General features: G+C 38.3%; 3 protein-coding genes across 4 annotated transcripts; all 3 read left to right on the top strand.

The window, feature by feature from the left end:
* The first annotated feature begins 1,815 nt into the window (after positions 1-1,815).
* Positions 1,816-5,727, top strand: LOC147294600 (nudix hydrolase 12, mitochondrial-like). The gene is made up of 5 exons (XM_086233676.1): positions 1,816-2,498; positions 4,243-4,357; positions 4,442-4,525; positions 4,926-5,075; positions 5,300-5,727. Exons 1-5 carry the CDS (start codon positions 2,422-2,424, stop codon positions 5,519-5,521), a joined length of 648 nt encoding a protein of 215 aa, XP_086089802.1. The 5' UTR covers positions 1,816-2,421; the 3' UTR covers positions 5,522-5,727.
* A 4,419-nt stretch (positions 5,728-10,146) lies between these two features.
* LOC147294599 (ethylene-responsive transcription factor LEP-like) lies at positions 10,147-10,992 on the top strand. Its single transcript, XM_086234234.1, has one exon. The coding sequence runs from the start codon at positions 10,147-10,149 to the stop codon at positions 10,990-10,992; it is 846 nt and encodes a 281-aa protein (XP_086090360.1).
* A 2,549-nt stretch (positions 10,993-13,541) lies between these two features.
* LOC147294598 (U-box domain-containing protein 43-like) lies at positions 13,542-17,819 on the top strand. Of its 2 annotated transcripts, XM_086231791.1 has the most exons (4): positions 13,542-13,740; positions 14,140-15,436; positions 15,536-15,833; positions 15,912-17,819. In XM_086231791.1, the coding sequence occupies exons 2-4, from the start codon at positions 14,204-14,206 to the stop codon at positions 17,480-17,482; spliced, it is 3,102 nt and encodes a 1,033-aa protein (XP_086087917.1). In that variant the 5' UTR covers positions 13,542-13,740; positions 14,140-14,203; the 3' UTR covers positions 17,483-17,819. The 2 variants fall into 2 exon arrangements, with proteins under 2 accessions (XP_086087917.1, XP_086087918.1); XM_086231792.1 differs by having other exon boundaries at positions 13,542-15,436.
* The last annotated feature ends 88 nt before the right edge of the window (positions 17,820-17,907 follow it).

The raw sequence follows: 17,907 nt of genomic DNA, 5'->3' as shown, positions 1-17,907 counted from the left end.
GTGTGTTGCATGTCCTTCCTTCCCCGTTTTCTGTAATTTGCTTGTTTTCATTGGTACTTTTGCAACCCTTAATGGCTTCCACTTGCTGCAATGGTCTATTTCATCTATCATATGCTTCTCATTTGTTTAGCTGTCATGAGCATTTCCTTGTAGAGGGCAACCTGAAATTGAGTTTTTGCCCTTGATTAATTAAAAGAACATAAATGATGTTGCTTGTTTCATTACAATTATAGTTGCTTTTGCGTTAGTGAGTTTGTATATCATTTTGAAACATTAACATGGAATACTGTTATTCTCGATGGACTTGTTTTGATAGTGCCTTGGTTTTGTGTGGGGTTGAAACTCAAGTGGCAAGTTAAGCTGCTTTGAGTTCGTTGTAATCTGGTTCCCATCTAATATAGGCTAATGATTGGATGCAATAGGCTTCTGAGTTCTGACTACTGTTTTGCAGTTCATCGTTTTCCCATTATGTATTTTGGGTAATACATTTGTGTGCTATTTGCAGTCTTGTAGCAGGTCAATTTCCGTATGTTTGTGTGTGGGCTTTGTGGTTGGTTATTGGGCCATAATGCAGGATTCTGGTTTAATCCGACAGCTGAGCCTGGGTTTTGGCCCTACATGGTTAGACCAGTAGTACTCGGTCCTCTTGCTCCTGCTTAACATGTTTTGAATTTTTTCTTTTGCGATCGCCCTCCTGATTATAACCTAATATTCATTTTGGCCAAACGCTTAGCCCTTTTCAAAGTGTTTAGGTGGTAATGAAACACACTTCACAACTCCTACGTAAACTCCTACCTATGCCTAATTATTTGTTTAATTCTTAGTTGAAGTTACTACCTATTGCTTTACAATGATAAGGTCTCCTTCTCGACAATGGTTGATGGGGTCGGGGTGGTGGGTGATGTAAACACTCCGGGGACCCCATGTGTTTGCAGTGTGTCATCAATCAGTCTAAACATGGTGGTTCATAGTCTGTTAGCCATTAATTAGTATGAGACTCTTCATCAATGAGGCTAAACATGGTGGTTCATAGTCTGTTGGCCATCGATTGGTATGAGACTTTTTGTGAACCATTAATTAGGGAAAGATTAGGATTTTATCTACTATTGTCGGTTACTCACGCGCTGTATATGAATAACTAACACCAGCATCTCTTCCATCACATATCTTGTTGGATTGAGAATGGGATGGGGCATGCTAGATGGTGAGAGCGTTGACCCTGGGTAAACGGTTTTTGGCTTGTAATGCTGAGTCTTTCTTCTGGCACTATGTATCAATAATTCATGTGGCTACTTCATTCTAGGCTCCACACTAGTCTTATGCGACAATCATAGCTAAGAAACAAAGCACAAACAAGACACAAAATAAAAAACATATTTTTTTTTCTCTCTTTTTTTGGCCGGTGTATGATGCTCAACTTCCATATAGCTCCTCAATCAGCTTCCTCTGTGCACAAATGTTTCAATCAATTGCACTATAGTACACAACAGTTTTCTTGTTTCCATTTTTCTCATGTTCAAATCTAGATGACGTCGATGCAGGATTGTGACATATGTTAAATAATATGGTTATGGTCGGACAATTATTTGTGGGCTCTACTCAGCAGCATATTAAATTTTCATTGACATATGGACCTACTACCCTCAAGTCCATGGAGTTATCCTCCTGAGTTTCCCCCATCCTTCGTTTTGTGGAACAGCAAGGTCTGTCATCAATACTGCCGACAACTGTAGCTAGGAATCCTATACAAGTATGAAACGAAATTTTAGGCCCTGCAAAACCTTATACTAATGCATGAGAAAGATATTATGGGTGTAAGTAGTGATTGCATCATGGAGGACGCCTTAGGCTTCTTTAGCAGCAAAAAGTTCAAACCCAAAGAAAAAAAGAAAAAGGAAAAAGAAGAAAAGATGAGACCCCAGTGGTCACGGTTTGATTTTGACATGTTCACATATATATTTAAGTGGTTAGCGTTGATTTGGTCTTCCCGCGGAAACATATATACATATGGCCATAAGGGTCTCTTGGGCAGAGTTTTGTGCAAGTGAGAGAGAGTGCAGCTTCTGTGAAAGAGCGAGCAACCCCATCTTCATTTGTTCAAATACGTACAATTTCAATGAATAGATTTGTTACATTAAAAGCACCCAATAGTTTACATTCATTCAAAGAGCGTCACCGTTGCCCTTATTGACTCTCCCTCCATTCTCTCTCTTCTTTTCGAAGCTTGTTAAATTCTGAGAGTTATGAGATTCTTCGTTCTACTCTTTCATTTTTTATGTTCTAGGTATGCTCTCTGCATATCTGAAGCATAAAGCAGCTACCCTTCACAGCAATCACTCAGACAAGGCCAGAAATTATCACAAAATCCCAGCTTTCTAATCCCCCTTTTTTGCAGATTGTTTAGGGTTGTTTGTTCTGCAGATGATCATGTCTTGTTTAGCAGCAAGAACAGGGAGGCAGAGACAGCGTTATGAGGGTCAATTGAGGCTTGTTTCTGGGTGAGCACTACTCAGCCTTCACTGTTTTTGGTCACTCTTCTACACCATCAGTTTCTTTCCTATTTTGAAGCTAACTGTGATCATAAATTGTTCAGGAAGCAATTATTGCCTTTCCCTTTTAGACAAGTCTGTTAATATGCTAAATTTTGTATATTTTGTATGTTGTAGGAGTATCATGTGTTAAGTATGTCTCAAATAGTTGTAATCTTGTGCTTGGAAATAATTGCATAATAGCAAGGGATTCATTTTTGCTCACCATGGTGGGACACGTGTCACCCATCCATAATGATGGTAATGTTCACCACCACCGCCTTTTTGTGGTGAGCAAAAATGGACTCTATTGGCAAGTATTGAGGTGATAAAAAGCTTTCCTCTGGGTCCCAAAGTTTGTTAGCAAATTGCTTGTCCATTGCTAGTGGCCAACGGTGTTGCAGAGCTGGGCCTAAGCATTGACTTAAGATGCCTCATGAGTGAAGTGTTCACACTTCACACCATAAACCTTTTTGTAATGCCGCTTCTAGCATTACACTGTAGTGATGTTGTCTATTGTGAGTTTGTTTGCATGCACACGCACACATGTGTAATATATAGTTATTTTGTAGTAAATATTTGAATAAATAATAACATGTTCTTATCCGTTAAACCAAATTTTGATGGTTGAGATAATTGAGTAAAATGCATCTCAACCGTTGGTTTCTGATCTAAAGAGTATAAAACTTGTCAATATTTAGGGACTTTATTATGTGTGTATGTATCCATATGTCTCTTTGCCTTATGACTACATAAAGCATCCAATTGAGTAATGAGCTGAACTTATCAGCTTTCACTTCATTTTGAGTTGACATTGCGAGATAAGAAACTTCAACATTTTCCTCTCATTCTAAATAATGCAGTAAGAAAAGTTGGAGAGATGCCATAGTAATGATTTTGTCCAAATTTTAAGTCTGGTGTTGTATTGTTCCCTTACTTGGATATTTGTTGATTGACAATATTATGCTTGAAAATATGTGGCCACGGCATAACTCAGTTGTTAACCATATATCTCTTCTAAATAGAAAGTGCCAGACAACTTTAAATCTCCTCCTCTAAATGTCATATTAACAACAATTATTATGCTTACGAATACGACCGCCTTCAAGTATTGGTTTAGTTTCATGAAAAATGCAGGAAATGCTGCAAAATTTTGGAATCTTTTGTTTACATTATATTTTGTCTCCCTAATTTCTTTTGCTTCTTTTTCTTTTCTAAAAGATTAGCAGGAGGTATCTGATGATTGGATTTTCTTTTTACTCCAATTAGTATCGACATACTAATAGAGACTTAGTACCATATGCTTGATTGGACGCCTTCCTCTCATTAACTAGCTTGAGCATAACTATTAGCTAGGCAGAGTGTGTGAGTGATTGGACTATTAATTTCAAGATCAAACCTTTTTGGCTTGTGAAATGTTGGTAATTCATAGAAGCTTAAGCTTGATAATATGGTTCAGTAGGTATAGCATGTCATCATAACTAGTGCATTCTTTGTGTTGGTCCTATGCTTTCACTGTGCTGGATATCCTATCCATGCGTTGATACTCTTCTTCCCTAAGCACCACCCTCTCTTATCTCTCTGAGGGTTTAGTGGGGACTTTCTTTCCATTCTGCATTTCCCTTTTGACCAGCTATATTCTCTCTCATTAGTTGGAGTGTTTTGAGGGACTTTTGGATCTAATCTGACTTATTGCTTTGGTGTAAAAAAATAGATGTATTCCTTACAGGTTTGAAAAGACTGTTGGGTGTAGCAATTGCAATGTAGAGGAAAAACTGCTTGTTCTCATGATTTCTTCACCAAACCGGGATGATCTTGTGTTTCCAAAGGTATCTATCTTCCTGCTTTATTTGTTCCATGCTTAAAGCTCCACTTTGAATACTGAACATATCAACACCTTCGTTCATGATCAGGGTGGATGGGAGGATGACGAAACCATGGGCGAAGCTGCCTGTCGTGAGGCCTTGGAGGAAGCAGGAGTGAAGGGAGTTCTTGGTGTAGGTTTCTCTTCCCTGCTTGGTAACAGGCATGGACCCTTTGGCACTGTAATGTTTAATTGAAATAGGAATTTGTAACTGGACCTCTAGATGTAGGGATTTTCTGCCTCACATATTCTCACATGTAACCTGTTGTTGTAATGGATTCTCACCTCATATTTCAAAGTGGAAATTGGGGTTGATTGCATTGCCTTAAAAGTCTGTTCAACTTTATGTGCCCTTTCAATAGTTTTGGAATCTGTTTTCATCTTTCCACCCAATTCTCAACTCATTGGTACATGCTCAATGTGATTACAATGTCCAGTGCTTAATACTGAGACTGAAGTATGATTCTGTACATAAAAGATGATTATCCTAACGCTGGCTCAACTAAACAAATAAAATTTTATGTTTGCTTCAGGAAAATCCACTGGGAGTTTGGGAGTTCAGAAGCAAGAGCAAACAGAATACCATCAACCTGCAAGGAGGTTGCAAAGGTTACATGTTTGCGCTACAGGTGACTGAAGAGCTCGACTCATGGCCCGAGAAGGCTAACTATGGAAGGAAATGGGTGAGTTATATATTGATGTAAATTTTGGTCCACCCTAAGAAATACAGGGAACTATCATAACCATCATTGAAACTTGAAAGATGACATCAGAATCTCGCTTTCTTCTCTTTACTGTGTTAGAAAAAAGCATTATAAATCAGTAATCAGTTTAGATAACAAAGTCTGTGCCTTGCTATTATAACTGAGGACTTGAGATAAATAGTTGGCTGTTATACCCTTTTCAGCTTACCATAGAAGAAGCATTCAGATTCTGCCGGTATGATTGGATGCGAGAAGCTCTTAGAAAACTTTTGACAGCTCTCTCAGAGACTGCAGAAAATGACACGAGAAAAGAACTTGAGGAACTTCCTCTGATGCCACCAATCTCAGAAGTAGGACCAGAGCATCAAATGTCCTCACCTTGCTGCTTTGGTAATAATTCTAATGTTCAACAACTTGCAGCTTGAAAATTCATGTACCAGTAACCAAATGCATTGCACAGGGTTGATGAGTCATTGTACTGAAAACAAGTTCCCATTGTAGCAATCCTCTATAGTTTTAAAAATTTGTTGTATTTTTGAGTAATTAATTCTGTTTCTCTTTGCGAAATTGTACAAACCTGTAAATAAATTCAAAGTAGTTGATGAAATGAGCAGTTTGTTACCCTTGTACATGTTCATGACTTTAGCATCAGAGTTTTAAAATATTTTGGAGATGCTGCTTGCACAAAGACAGGTTCTATGATGCCACATTAACCAAAGCAGAACAAAGGCAATCTCAAAGTCCGGGAATGATCTTCAAACACGACAAGAAAAATTCAAATCTCCACGCTCCCTCGAAAACTTGAACCCTTGCAAAATGGAGTATAGTACAAACCTTCCACTCTCCAAAGAAAATGCTTGTTTAATGTTTCTGGGTTTGTTTAATCTAGAACGCTGTGGGGGTTTGAACCTTCTACTTTTCCTCAATAGTTTGAGACGACTTATGTGAAGTTGTGCATTGACAAAGATCTTTTGCTTCACCATAGATGGCTTAGAGAGCAAGCTGGTGCATTAAAGTTAAAAATGGGGATGATAATAAAGGAAGAGAATATATGAATGAGCAAATGAATGGGAATAAGGTTCAAAGGACGACCGTGTGCTTAATTAACTTTGTCTAGATTGTAGAACTGCTGCAACAACCTTTATCAAACTCTATCTTTGAATCTTTGATTACTACCTTTTGTTCCATGTAACACGGGGAGGGCTAGCTCCTTTGACTGCTCTACCTTTCTTTCCAACACATCTTTTCACTCATATAATCTGTTTTATTTGAGCCTTGGAAGTGGAGATTCATGGGATTCACAAACCACCTTGCCCCATTTGAGTTTTTTTGACTTTTCATCACACTTTTTCTCTTCTCACACTATTCACCAACTTAGTTCTTATCATCATTCGTCAAGGAGAGGAGACCAAACCGCGTTGTTTTCCTCTCTTCTATTTTTTTTTTTTTTTTGGGTTTTACTTAGAAATTAAGAATAGCTTTGATTAAATTCTTCTCTCTCACTTTGTGTTGTGTGAATTTTTTAATTGAAATGCAAGGAAGGAAAGATAGTTGTGTCAGTCATGAGTCAAAGAGCTAGAGACCATGCATATCTCAGTCAAATTACTAGTTAGCACCACAATAATAATTATAATATTATTGCCAGTCAAATGTCTTAAAAGACTACCATACCATCTATGTTAATGCTCCAATATCTTTGAATAATATTACTCGATCCGCAATAAAGCCTTGTTTGGCAAATTTCACGTACAATAGCTAAGACTACCCACCTACCAAACTTCACAAATCTGTCCAGGAATCACCAAGGGCCAATTTCTCTAATTGGCGCTTTTCATCACTTTATTGATGGGTAGTTAATTAGTTATAAATTGCCCTATAGAAAGGATTCTCAGCTGTGATCGATTTTATTTATTTCAATTATAGTCAGGTATTACAAATTCAAGGGTTCACATCTAATCCAGTACACACTCGACTTTTTTGCTAGCACATAATAAACAAATAAAGAATAGTTTAGTTATTGCAATTATATTTAGAAATTAGTTTCTCTCATTTGCTTCTATATGGATTAGAAAAGGGTGGCTCATGCAGGGGATCATAGTAGCCATAAAATATGTATGAAAAGGTTCATGTTAGATTATAAGGTCACTCGAAAGGCCATTCCTCAGGTTGCCTTTAGACTATTAGGCCATTGATATTTAGTTGGAACCCCAATGATAAACTGGGAAGACAAAGTTACATTAATATAAATTAACATATAGTATACATAAAAGCGAACGTGTTAACCCACTTCATCAAGTCTTCAAATTAACTTTATATCAACTTGTGTGCGCAAGCTACAAAAATATGATTAATATGTCCCTCATTTAAAAGTGGACACAAATTTGTGAAATTTCATCAAATTTTCATCAATGGCTTAAAATCACTTAATCGCAGAAGTAAAAAATGAACCCGAAAGTGCAAATTATGGCACAACCATAGAACTTAATTATAACTTTGGTGATAGTGAAGATTTATAAGCTGATAGTAATTTCAAACTGTGGCTACTCATGAGCCATCAACAATTGGACATTAACTATGGTCTTATATAGGATCTAAGTTAATCATAATTAGCACAAGTTACAAGAACTTGTTAAGGATAAATTTATTTACAAGGATAAGACAGAAAACTAAGATGTGGATCTGAACTACCCACCTTCAATAATTTAGACTAAGCTGACTATGTCTTCATTAACGTATGCCATGTTAGTACTTTTTCTTAATTAATTTGCTAGTTTCATTATCCATAAGCCAATAACTTGGTGTTATATTGGAATGATATCATTATCAGTTAAAAATTAAAATAATTACAAGCACTAAAAATATGTATAGTAAATTACATGTACTGTGTACCGAAAGGCCAAGTAATGGGGTCCTTTGGGTCAATTGCCTCGCTTGATGTAATTAAAATAAAATCCTCTTCTACTATATAGTTTTATATATTAAGTAGGTCTTTCTAGTGATTGTTTTCTTCAAAAAAGCATGCCCTTTGTGTCCCTCTCTCACATGCAACCCAACTTGGCTTTCCCTCATTTGGAGGTCTATGCGTGTTCATATTCATGAACAACAAAGGATGCTCCAAACCCACCAAAAAAAAAAAAAAAGAGAGGAAAAGTCATTTCCATGGAATTAAACACATTATAAAACAAAGCCTTTGGTTTGAAAAGTTGGGAAAGGGGTGTGGAACATATCATTATATTAAGCCCAAATTGGATGCACGTGGCTGAGATAATTATATTCCCTATGTGTTCCAAGTACGTAAAAGTCTCCATATGCATTGTATAGGGTAACATGACCCTTTCTGCAATTGTGTGTGAATATATATATATATATATATATATAGTTGGAAATGTTGTCCTGCCATACAGTCCATCCACATAATAATGTTATATGATTGATTAGATTGAACGATTAATTCTTAACTAAATGTGTGATTTAGATTTTTATATAGTCGAACCTTATATATATATATATACATACATATATACATATAGTAATGTTATTTTATTTGTCTTATATATTATATTGTAGGTTGTCAAATTAAATCACACATTCAAATAAGAATCTACACTATCACATATTCAAATAAGAATCTACACTGGCACTACTAAATTTAAGTATTTTTCTTTATGGGCCGAAAAATACAATAAGTTGCATTTCATAATATCTTTGAGGCATTTCATCGAACACTTCGCCTCCCTCCACCTTAAGAAAATATAAATGCATGTATGAATTAAGTTGTTAGGACAACTTTTGTTATTGCACATGATCAATAATTTAGATTGATAATCTAACACATTTCATCGAGCACATTTTAACATTACACATAATATCAATAATTTAGATTAATAACTTAATAATATAACATGTCAACAAGAGAATATTTGCATGTAAATATTCTATACTTAATTAAAAGAAAGAAAATCTTGGCGATGATCGATCAGACTAAAATGAGGAAAAAGATAAAGGTGGTATTAACTATTAAGATGGGGATATAATTGCATTGGGATGATAAATGATGGGTACTGACAATTGAATGATCATGGGAATGATAATTAGATTTGTGATATGTATTGAGCAATCATATGGTGCAGGTTGCTCTTTTACAAAGCTTTTTGGGGGTTTGGATAAAGTTCTTCGGACGCGTGCATGCGAATTTCATTAATAGTACAATTAATCTATGATTAGTAGCTTAAGATCATACATTCAAGTCAGACACAAGAATCTCTCTCTCTCTTTCTCTTTCTTAAGGTCACATGCGAGCAAACTTTAGGTTAGATATGATAATCAGAACTTTGAGAGTACATACTATTAATTAGTTAATCCAATTAAACAACATAAACTTGCACAAAGTTATTGAATACGGTACACAATAATAATAATGGGCATGAGTTGCTAATCATGGCTGCCAAATAAATAAAAAAATAAAAATGTATTACTTATTCAATGGGAAATCTAAGGCATTGCAAAGTTAAACCTGGTGTGGTTTGAGGTTTTAGATTTATGAATCATTAAATATATGAATAAGGAATTAGGAACTTGCTGTCAGCAGCAGAACAGCCCAGGGTGCCTCAGCCATGGATGATTCGCTTGAGGCAAGAGTCTATGATGTCACGCAGAAGATGGACCCAATTGAATTGAGATGATCATTAGCATGTGTGAGTGATCGAGATTGCTCATCATGATTTGACAAATTTATATATTTTGGCCAGTTAGGGGAAATTCGGGTAATTAACAAAACATTTGAGACCACTATATAACTAATTAATTAATATATTAATTACACAATAATCTCCTTATTTAAACCCCCACATGCAACGGACGAAAACCCAAGCCTCACAATCATTCCCTCCCTCCTCAAATTCCCACTTGTGAGTACTGAGTAGTACTGTGACCGCTCTACCTATCCAAAAGCATTGAGAAAGAAAAACTAGAACAAGTTAAGTGTCTCTTTCTCTCCCTCCAAACACCTTTCCTTTTCAAACCCATCATCAATTAGTAACTGACTAATTCCATGGACTACTTCACCAACTCATCAAAATCCAACTCACCCTCCTCCTCATCAAAGTCCAAAAGTAGAAAGCAACAGCAACAGCAACAGCAACAGCAACAACAGCAAAACCAACAACCTCCTCAACAACAGGAAACCAGGTTTCTTGGTGTCCGAAGAAGGCCGTGGGGCCGATATGCAGCCGAAATAAGAGACCCGTCCACCAAAGAGAGGCATTGGCTCGGCACATTCGACACCGCCGAGGAAGCCGCCTTGGCCTACGACCGAGCCGCGCGCTCCATGCGCGGCTCCAAAGCCCGAACCAACTTTGTCTACTCGGACATGCCACATGGCTCGTCCGTCACCTCCATTATCTCACCCGACGAATCACAGCGTGACATGTCAGCCTTCTTCACTGCCCCTCCCCAACCCCAAACGCACACCGCGTCCAACAACCACCTCCCCTTCTTCACTCAGGACCCATTTGACGCCTACCCGTTTTCTGGCGGGTTCGGGGTCGGTTCGGGTGGGTCTTCTTACGCAGCTGTTGCTGATTATGAAGCGCCCGGCTCTCAGTCTCACTCTCAGCAGCAGCTGCGTGATGACACTGAGCTACCACCTTTGCCTCCCTGTGTCTCCTCCACTTGTTATGGGCCTGAAGGAGTTATCGCCTCTGATACTGATATGGGCTTTTATGGCTTCTCTGAGCCCACAACAAATGGGCTTGATTCATTGGTGAGTGGCTCTTACATGGGCTTTGACCAGAATGAGTTTGTGCAGCACAGCCCACTATTCGGGAGTATGCCACCCGTTTCGGATGCGGGTTTGGATGGGTTTGATCTGGGCTCATCATCTGCCTATTTTTATTGACTTGTCTAATAATAATCTTCCAAGTGTGTTATTTTCGTCTTCTTCTTCTTATTCCCTCCACTTTGTTTTGTTTTTGTGATGGGCCAAATGGAACGGTTGCCTTGATGATATTGTAATGGTTATGGTCGTTATATAAATATATATATTGCGAGAATTTGAGCTTCTTCGAGAGTGTGTAAATGTTGAATGGTTTGGTCACTTTGGGAATCCATGTCCATATGGACTATGCAGCATTTAGCCTAAGCACGTGCATGGGGCTTATGGGCTATAGTCCACTATTTACATATTTATATTGTTTTTTTGCCAATGAGGAACGACCTAGTCTAGTTTGAAAAAATAAAAGAGGAACGAACTAGTCTAGAAAATAAAAGTGGGTTTCAGATTTGAGACCATTTGAAGAAAGATAAATCACTATACTTGCCCAACTATGAAAATATATTTGATTAAAACTTAAATGATGTGGCACAATTACAAGTTGGTGAATGGCTGTGCACAAATCGATTGTGCAAGTATCATTCAATAAAGTTTTGGGTCACTCTATTGAACCCACCAAGTCGGCAAGTCCACCATTTTACTCTTTCTTTTTATCTTTTAGATTTTAAATCTAACTTGACCCTAGATGGCATTCCTTTTAGGAAAAAACTTTCGCTTCCTTTTATTTCCATGATTTAGGAAAGTCGCGTCTAGTCAATAATGGCCAAACACACTGACTAGAGATCCCACATTTTTCCAAACATGTCATACAAATTAGAAGCACTATAAGGTATAAACTTGTAAACAGATCAGATGTGAATTAAATTAGTTTGTATTTGACATGATTCAATAAGAAAATTAATAATTCCTCTGCCCACATGAAAAATTTCGCTCACCCCATATTAAAATATTTCCTTGCGAACAATAAGGCTGGCATTTTTTTCCCAACTAACCGAACTGATTGTTTCGGTGGTTGTTCCTCCTTCGTTGGTTTTGGTAGCACAACCAAACCGCACCGCCTATGTTGAGGTCAAAAGCAGTATAGAAACCACCCTCCTCGAAACACCAAAACCACTAATCTGCATCTTCAATACCTCCGATCGATCTCGAAAAGACGCTAACCGACATCAATCGATTTGATGATGGGTCTTTTTTGTTGCATTCTGTCTCGATCAGTTCGGTAGTCGACTTTGGTGTTTCAAGTCGGTTACCAAACCGATTCCACCCTTGGCGAACAACAACATAAATATTTGATAAAATAAAAAAAATATATTAGAAGTGAGTCCCAATAGAACCTAGTTAAATTATAACCATAGTCCTCAAATTTTACCTTGAGTGTCACTTTAATCCACAAATTTGTTTTTTGAATTTTATAGTCTACGAACTACTCGTGTATCACGTACTAAGTTCATTTTGTCAATTCTATCCATTTTTTCCGTTAGTTTTAGTCACATGTCAAGCACGTGACCCCCATTTTAGGGATAAAAATAGCAACTCACCTCTTCTTTATTCCCCAAACGTGATACACGTGGCTAAATTGACAAAAAAAAAATAAGGAAAATTGACAAAATGGACTTAAGTGATGCACAAGTAAAAGTTTATGGATGATAGAATTCAAAAAACAAGTTCATGAACCAAAGTGATACTTAAAATAAAGTTTAAAGACCATTGCTATAATTATTTCTTTTATACTTTTTTATTTCATTCCCTACATTGTCTATTGTCTATTGTCTATTGTCTATACATTGATACAAGTTTCATAGACATAGGGTGCAACAATATCCCAATATGAGCTGATGGTGAGTCACACAATTGAAGTAGAAATTATTCTGTATAATCGATATACTATCACGTGGTATAACCAATCTATGCATTATAATATGGGTGAATGTTATTAATATCATACTCTACAAATATAAACATGTCGTCCAACAACACTCTTCTATGTTAGATTGGTTATACCACGTAGTATGGCGGTATATCGGTTATACTCAATAATTTTTCTAATAAAGGACCCGTAGAAGTCTTTGGCAAAAAAACAAAAAAAAAAGTAAGCTGAAGGAAGAGGGTGACGCATTCAGTCTTTCAGATATATAGCAAGTAGTACGACGTCGTAGTCATCGAACGTTGCCACTGGAAAGACGCAACGCGGCTTGGAAATTACTTGGTATTGTCAAAGCTTCGTCCTATCGATCAGTTTCTACATGCAATGGAATTGGTCTTTGCCATGAAAATTCAAAGCAAATGCATGCACCCTGTGTTTCCACACCCCTACATACATAATTACATATGTATAAAAAAAATGCGTTCACATTCTTATCTTGACCGCGGCTTAATTAATTTCTTAAGAGAAGCTGTGGTTGGTTGGTTGTGTTCTTTTATGTCAAAACAAGAATGATATTGTCTGTGTCTTTGTTGTTAATTGTTGCCTGCTGTGCCAGTAAAAACCATGAACTACAGCAAAATTTGACCCTAATACGTAAAAAGGCTTGCTTTCTCAATCACTGGCCAGAGTGAGAAACATTCAACTGGGACCCCAATACATAATTACATACAAATACGAGGAAGGACATGACTCCTGAGGACTATCTATGTCTTCAATTTCTTTATTCTTGCCTTCTTCACAAACCTCAACTCTGTTGCAGAATTCCTCCATGGAACTTGGCCTTCAGAATAGTTGTCTTCCATCTCCTTCTCCAGAGTGTCCCTGACTCAATAACTCAGACACAGATTTCTGGAATATTTCCCACCTCATGAATTTGGTCAACCCATGAGGTCAGTAATTCATCTGGAACTTCCTCTCTCTCTTGTAATTGTGTTCCTTATTTTGTTTTCTGGGCTTTGTCTTCTAGTGTATTTCTCCTATTGGAGTTGCGTCAATTATACTGTTATACATCACATAAATGTAAGACATGATTTGGGATTTTCATCTTTGTGTGTTGTGAAAGTGAAAGCAATATCTAACAAATTGCACAGAACAGAAACCCCATTACATAATTTATCCAAAAAGCAAATAAAATTACACAACAAACAGAAAAGAATTCATTGGAGTCTGGTCTGGAACTGATTTTAGGCAGATTTTGGGTTTTGTCCAACAGCCATTACTTATCAGTTATCATATCCTCATTGGAGTTTGGTCTCATTATCAAATTGTTTCCTGTTGGTGGATTGTAGGTATGGGGCTTATTAATGAAATTGACTAACATAATAGGAAACAAGTGAAACTTGGAATCTAAAAATGGATTCAATGGATTTCGATATTGGGATTGAGGATGTGGGAGTGGCAGTACTACAGGAATTATGGAACAAGGTGGCACGTCAGGCCATGGGGCTTTCTAGTGAAACAAAGGATTTGCTGTTTGAAAAGGACAGCTTTCAGGAGTTCTCCAGGAGTATTTCTAAGCTAAACATCCTCCTCAGCACCTTGAATGCCCACAAGGTTGAAGATGCACTGGGTTTAGAGTCCACAAAGGCTGCATTGACAACATTGAACCTGCAGTTGAAAAAGGCAAGCAAGATCATCAAAGACTACAAATGTGGAAGCCGCCTCCGCCTCTTGCTCAAATCTCACTCAATGCTCATGCAGATGGAGGATGTGGCTAAAGATATTGCCAAGACTGTCTCCTCATTTCAGCTGGTCAATCTTGATATGGCGCTGAACTTGCAAACTATGACTAATCAGATCATCAACAATCTGGGATCAATGGAATTCCGGTCAGCATCTGCTACAGAATTAGTTGCTTCAGAGATGGAGAAATCAATGTCTCAAAATAGTAGGAATAGAGAGACTTCTCAAAAGCTCCTGGAGAAGATTGCAGATGCCGTTGGTGCTAGGCCAAGTGCATCCTTGGTACAAAATGAGTTGGAACTTTTGAAGCAAGAGAAAGAAGAGATGGAAGCTGAAAAGATGCAGGCAGAGGCATTTCAGCTTTCTCAACTGATTGAGTTCCTCTACAGCACAGAAATTGTTACAAGACCAGAATTGCCAGATGATGATGCAGCCTCTACATACCACCAGCAATACCCAATTCGCTCATTCATATGCGAATTGTGCAAGAAGATGATGACAGACCCAGTAGCAATTCAATGTGGCCACAGCTTTGAGAAGAAGGCAATTCAGGAACACTTTGAGCGAGGAGAGAAGAACTGCCCCATCTGCAGGCAGGAGCTTTCATCTCAAGAGCTCACGCCCAACCATTTGCTTCGAAACTCTATAGAAGAATGGAAGCAGAGAGACATGGACTTAAAATTCCGAGCTGCAGTCCCTGGAATCAAATCTAATGACTACTCTAGACAGGACAAGGCCTTAGAGGACATGCAATTTTTATTGGAAATGCCTAGATATACAACCAAACTTGCAGAGGCAGGACTTACAGCAAAGTTGGTAGAAATCCTAAAAGACGAAAGGGTAAATGCTGTGGCTGCACTAAAATGCCTCTACTGTCTAGCTCAGTACAACGACGATCAAAAGGTAAAATAAAAAAACACATCTTGTTGCCTATCCAAAATCCATTTCATTTTTTTAATCTATTCTACTAGATGTAAGTGGTCTTGTTGCTTGAAATTTCAGGAAGCCATTGTCAAAGCAGGTGCTATTCGCAGAATTGTGAAGCATATCTATAAAGGCGGAAGTGAATGCCATGCCATTGCAGTCTTGTTGGAATTGTCAGAAAAAGAAACCCTTGGAGAGAAAATAGGAGATACAAAAGATTGTATTCCTCTTTTGGTGTCTTTACTTCATAAAAATAACCCTGAAGTGTCAGAGAAAGTTCATAAGGTGTTGCAGAACCTCTCCTCCAATATCCATTTTGTTGTCAAGATGGCTCAAGCAGGACACTTCAAACCTTTTGTTGCTCGCTTCAATGAAGGTAAAATGATGTGTCTGATAATGAAGGTAAATTACGTACCTCTCTACTATTGCACAACATAATCTTTTGCCTTTGCAGCATCCCAGGAGGCCCGAGCATTGATGGCTGCAGAATTGTCAAGGATGCAACTCAAGGGGAATAACATTGAAGACTTAAAAGAGCGGCAATTTATACACAATTTAATGCAGATGCTCTCTTCAAGCTCGCCAGCATACAAATCAGCCTGCCTAAAATCTATCAAGAAGCTTGTAGCATACCACAAGATCGTAAAGCGACTTCTGAAAGACCCTGTCACTATACCACATCTGCTTGGTCTGATCTCATTTAACAAGTCTGATCCACACTTGAAACAAGAAGCTGCTGAGATTCTTGCTAAACTGATTGAAGCTAGTCAGCAATTTGAACAACAAAAATACCAGGGCTTGCAAGAGCTGCAGTCAAAGCACAATGTCTGTCTAATGTTGCAGATTGTAACCAGCGCTGAAGATGAAACCAAGATTCAGTTCCTACACCTACTGGTTGAGCTAAGCTATAAATCAGAGATAGCTCGTGATCTAATCCGATCAGAAAATGATGCAATTGCTCACCTCTTCTCTTCCCTCTATGGCGACCATCCTGTGGTGAGAAGATGGGCAATGAAGCTCATATATTGCATATCCGAAGGTCATCCTGATGGGGTTCCACTACCACCATCCCCTGCAAACGAAACTGCCATTAACACCCTGGCAACAATCCTCATTAGCTCACCAGATACTGAAGAAAGGTCCGCTGCTGCAAGAATTATTAGCCAGCTGCCTAGGGATGATAGTAGTGTTGATGAGGTCCTGCGCAAATCAGAAGCACTAAAAGCCATTCATGAGGTAATTTGCAGCATGGATGATGAAAATAGTGAGAACATGGCACCTGCCCACCAAGGCACATCTCTATTGGAGAATGCTCTAGCAGCCCTTTTACGCTACACAGAACCGACCAAGCCAGAGCTTCAGAGGCAATTGGGCAAGCTTGAACTGTACCCATCGCTAGTTCGTGTCCTAACAAGGGGTAGCTCACTAGCTAAGCAGCGAACAGCCATTGCACTTGCCCAACTATCCCAGTCCACCAGCTTCTCAGTCTCTGATGAAAACAATATCCCAAACCCAACCAAGCACTCCAATCCCCTCACTCATTTGAAGATGCAGGTTTCCAGTATGCTGTGCTTCTCAGGATCATCAGCGAATGAAAACTTGTGTCGTGTTCATGGTGCTGCCTGTTCACCAAGAGATACTTTCTGCCTGGTCAAGGCAGATGCTGTGAAGCCACTTGTGAGGACTTTGAGTGAGACAGGGTCTGGTGTGGCAGAGGCTTCTCTAATGGCACTTGAAACATTGCTAAGAGACCACAGCACACAGTCACATGCAACGGCTGCCATTGTGGACAGCCAGGGTGTGGTGGCCATTCTACAAGTCTTGGAGAGGGGATCTTTATCTGCCAAAACCAAAGCCATAGACCTCTTTCAGAAGATCCTAGTGCATACAAAGATCAGCGATATGTTGTGGCAGAGGTCTGAGAGGATCCTTATCCAACTTCTCCATGATGATGAACTTAGGAAAAAAGCAGCTTTGGTACTTAGGCAGATGGAAATCATCCCAGAGCAGTCCTCATACTTTTAAATTTTATTAGTATTAGAGTAATAGCATTCACTCTGCTAGGTACAACAGTGCACAATTAGGGAGTCAGCAATCAGCTTTTCCCATTAATTTTAGAACAATGCACACTTAGAAAACAAGTTTGGTGAAGAAGTAGATTGAATGCACACAAGAACATCAACCTGCCTGTAGCTGAATTGCCTTTTATGAAGATGGGATGTGTGCAGCTGTATAGTAATAAGAAAAGAGTTGATTCAAAGTTGATTCAGGAACAGATACATGTATAATATTTGTCGATGTGATTCATTTGCCATTCTTTTCTTCAGATTTTGAAGATGAAATTAAGCATACAATTCTCAAAGCACATACTAAACTCTAGAGATAGGCTCTAGCTGTAAATTCTGCTAAGGCATGAGTTGTGAAAGAAATAGTGGCGACTTAATTAGTTG

This window comes from Dryas octopetala, chromosome 2 (assembly GCF_963921425.1).
Source record: "Dryas octopetala chromosome 2, drDryOcto1.1, whole genome shotgun sequence".
Classification (NCBI taxonomy): domain Eukaryota; kingdom Viridiplantae; phylum Streptophyta; class Magnoliopsida; order Rosales; family Rosaceae; genus Dryas; species Dryas octopetala.
The sequence above is the reverse complement of the archived record's forward strand: the minus strand, read 5'-3'. Positions and strand labels throughout refer to the sequence as shown.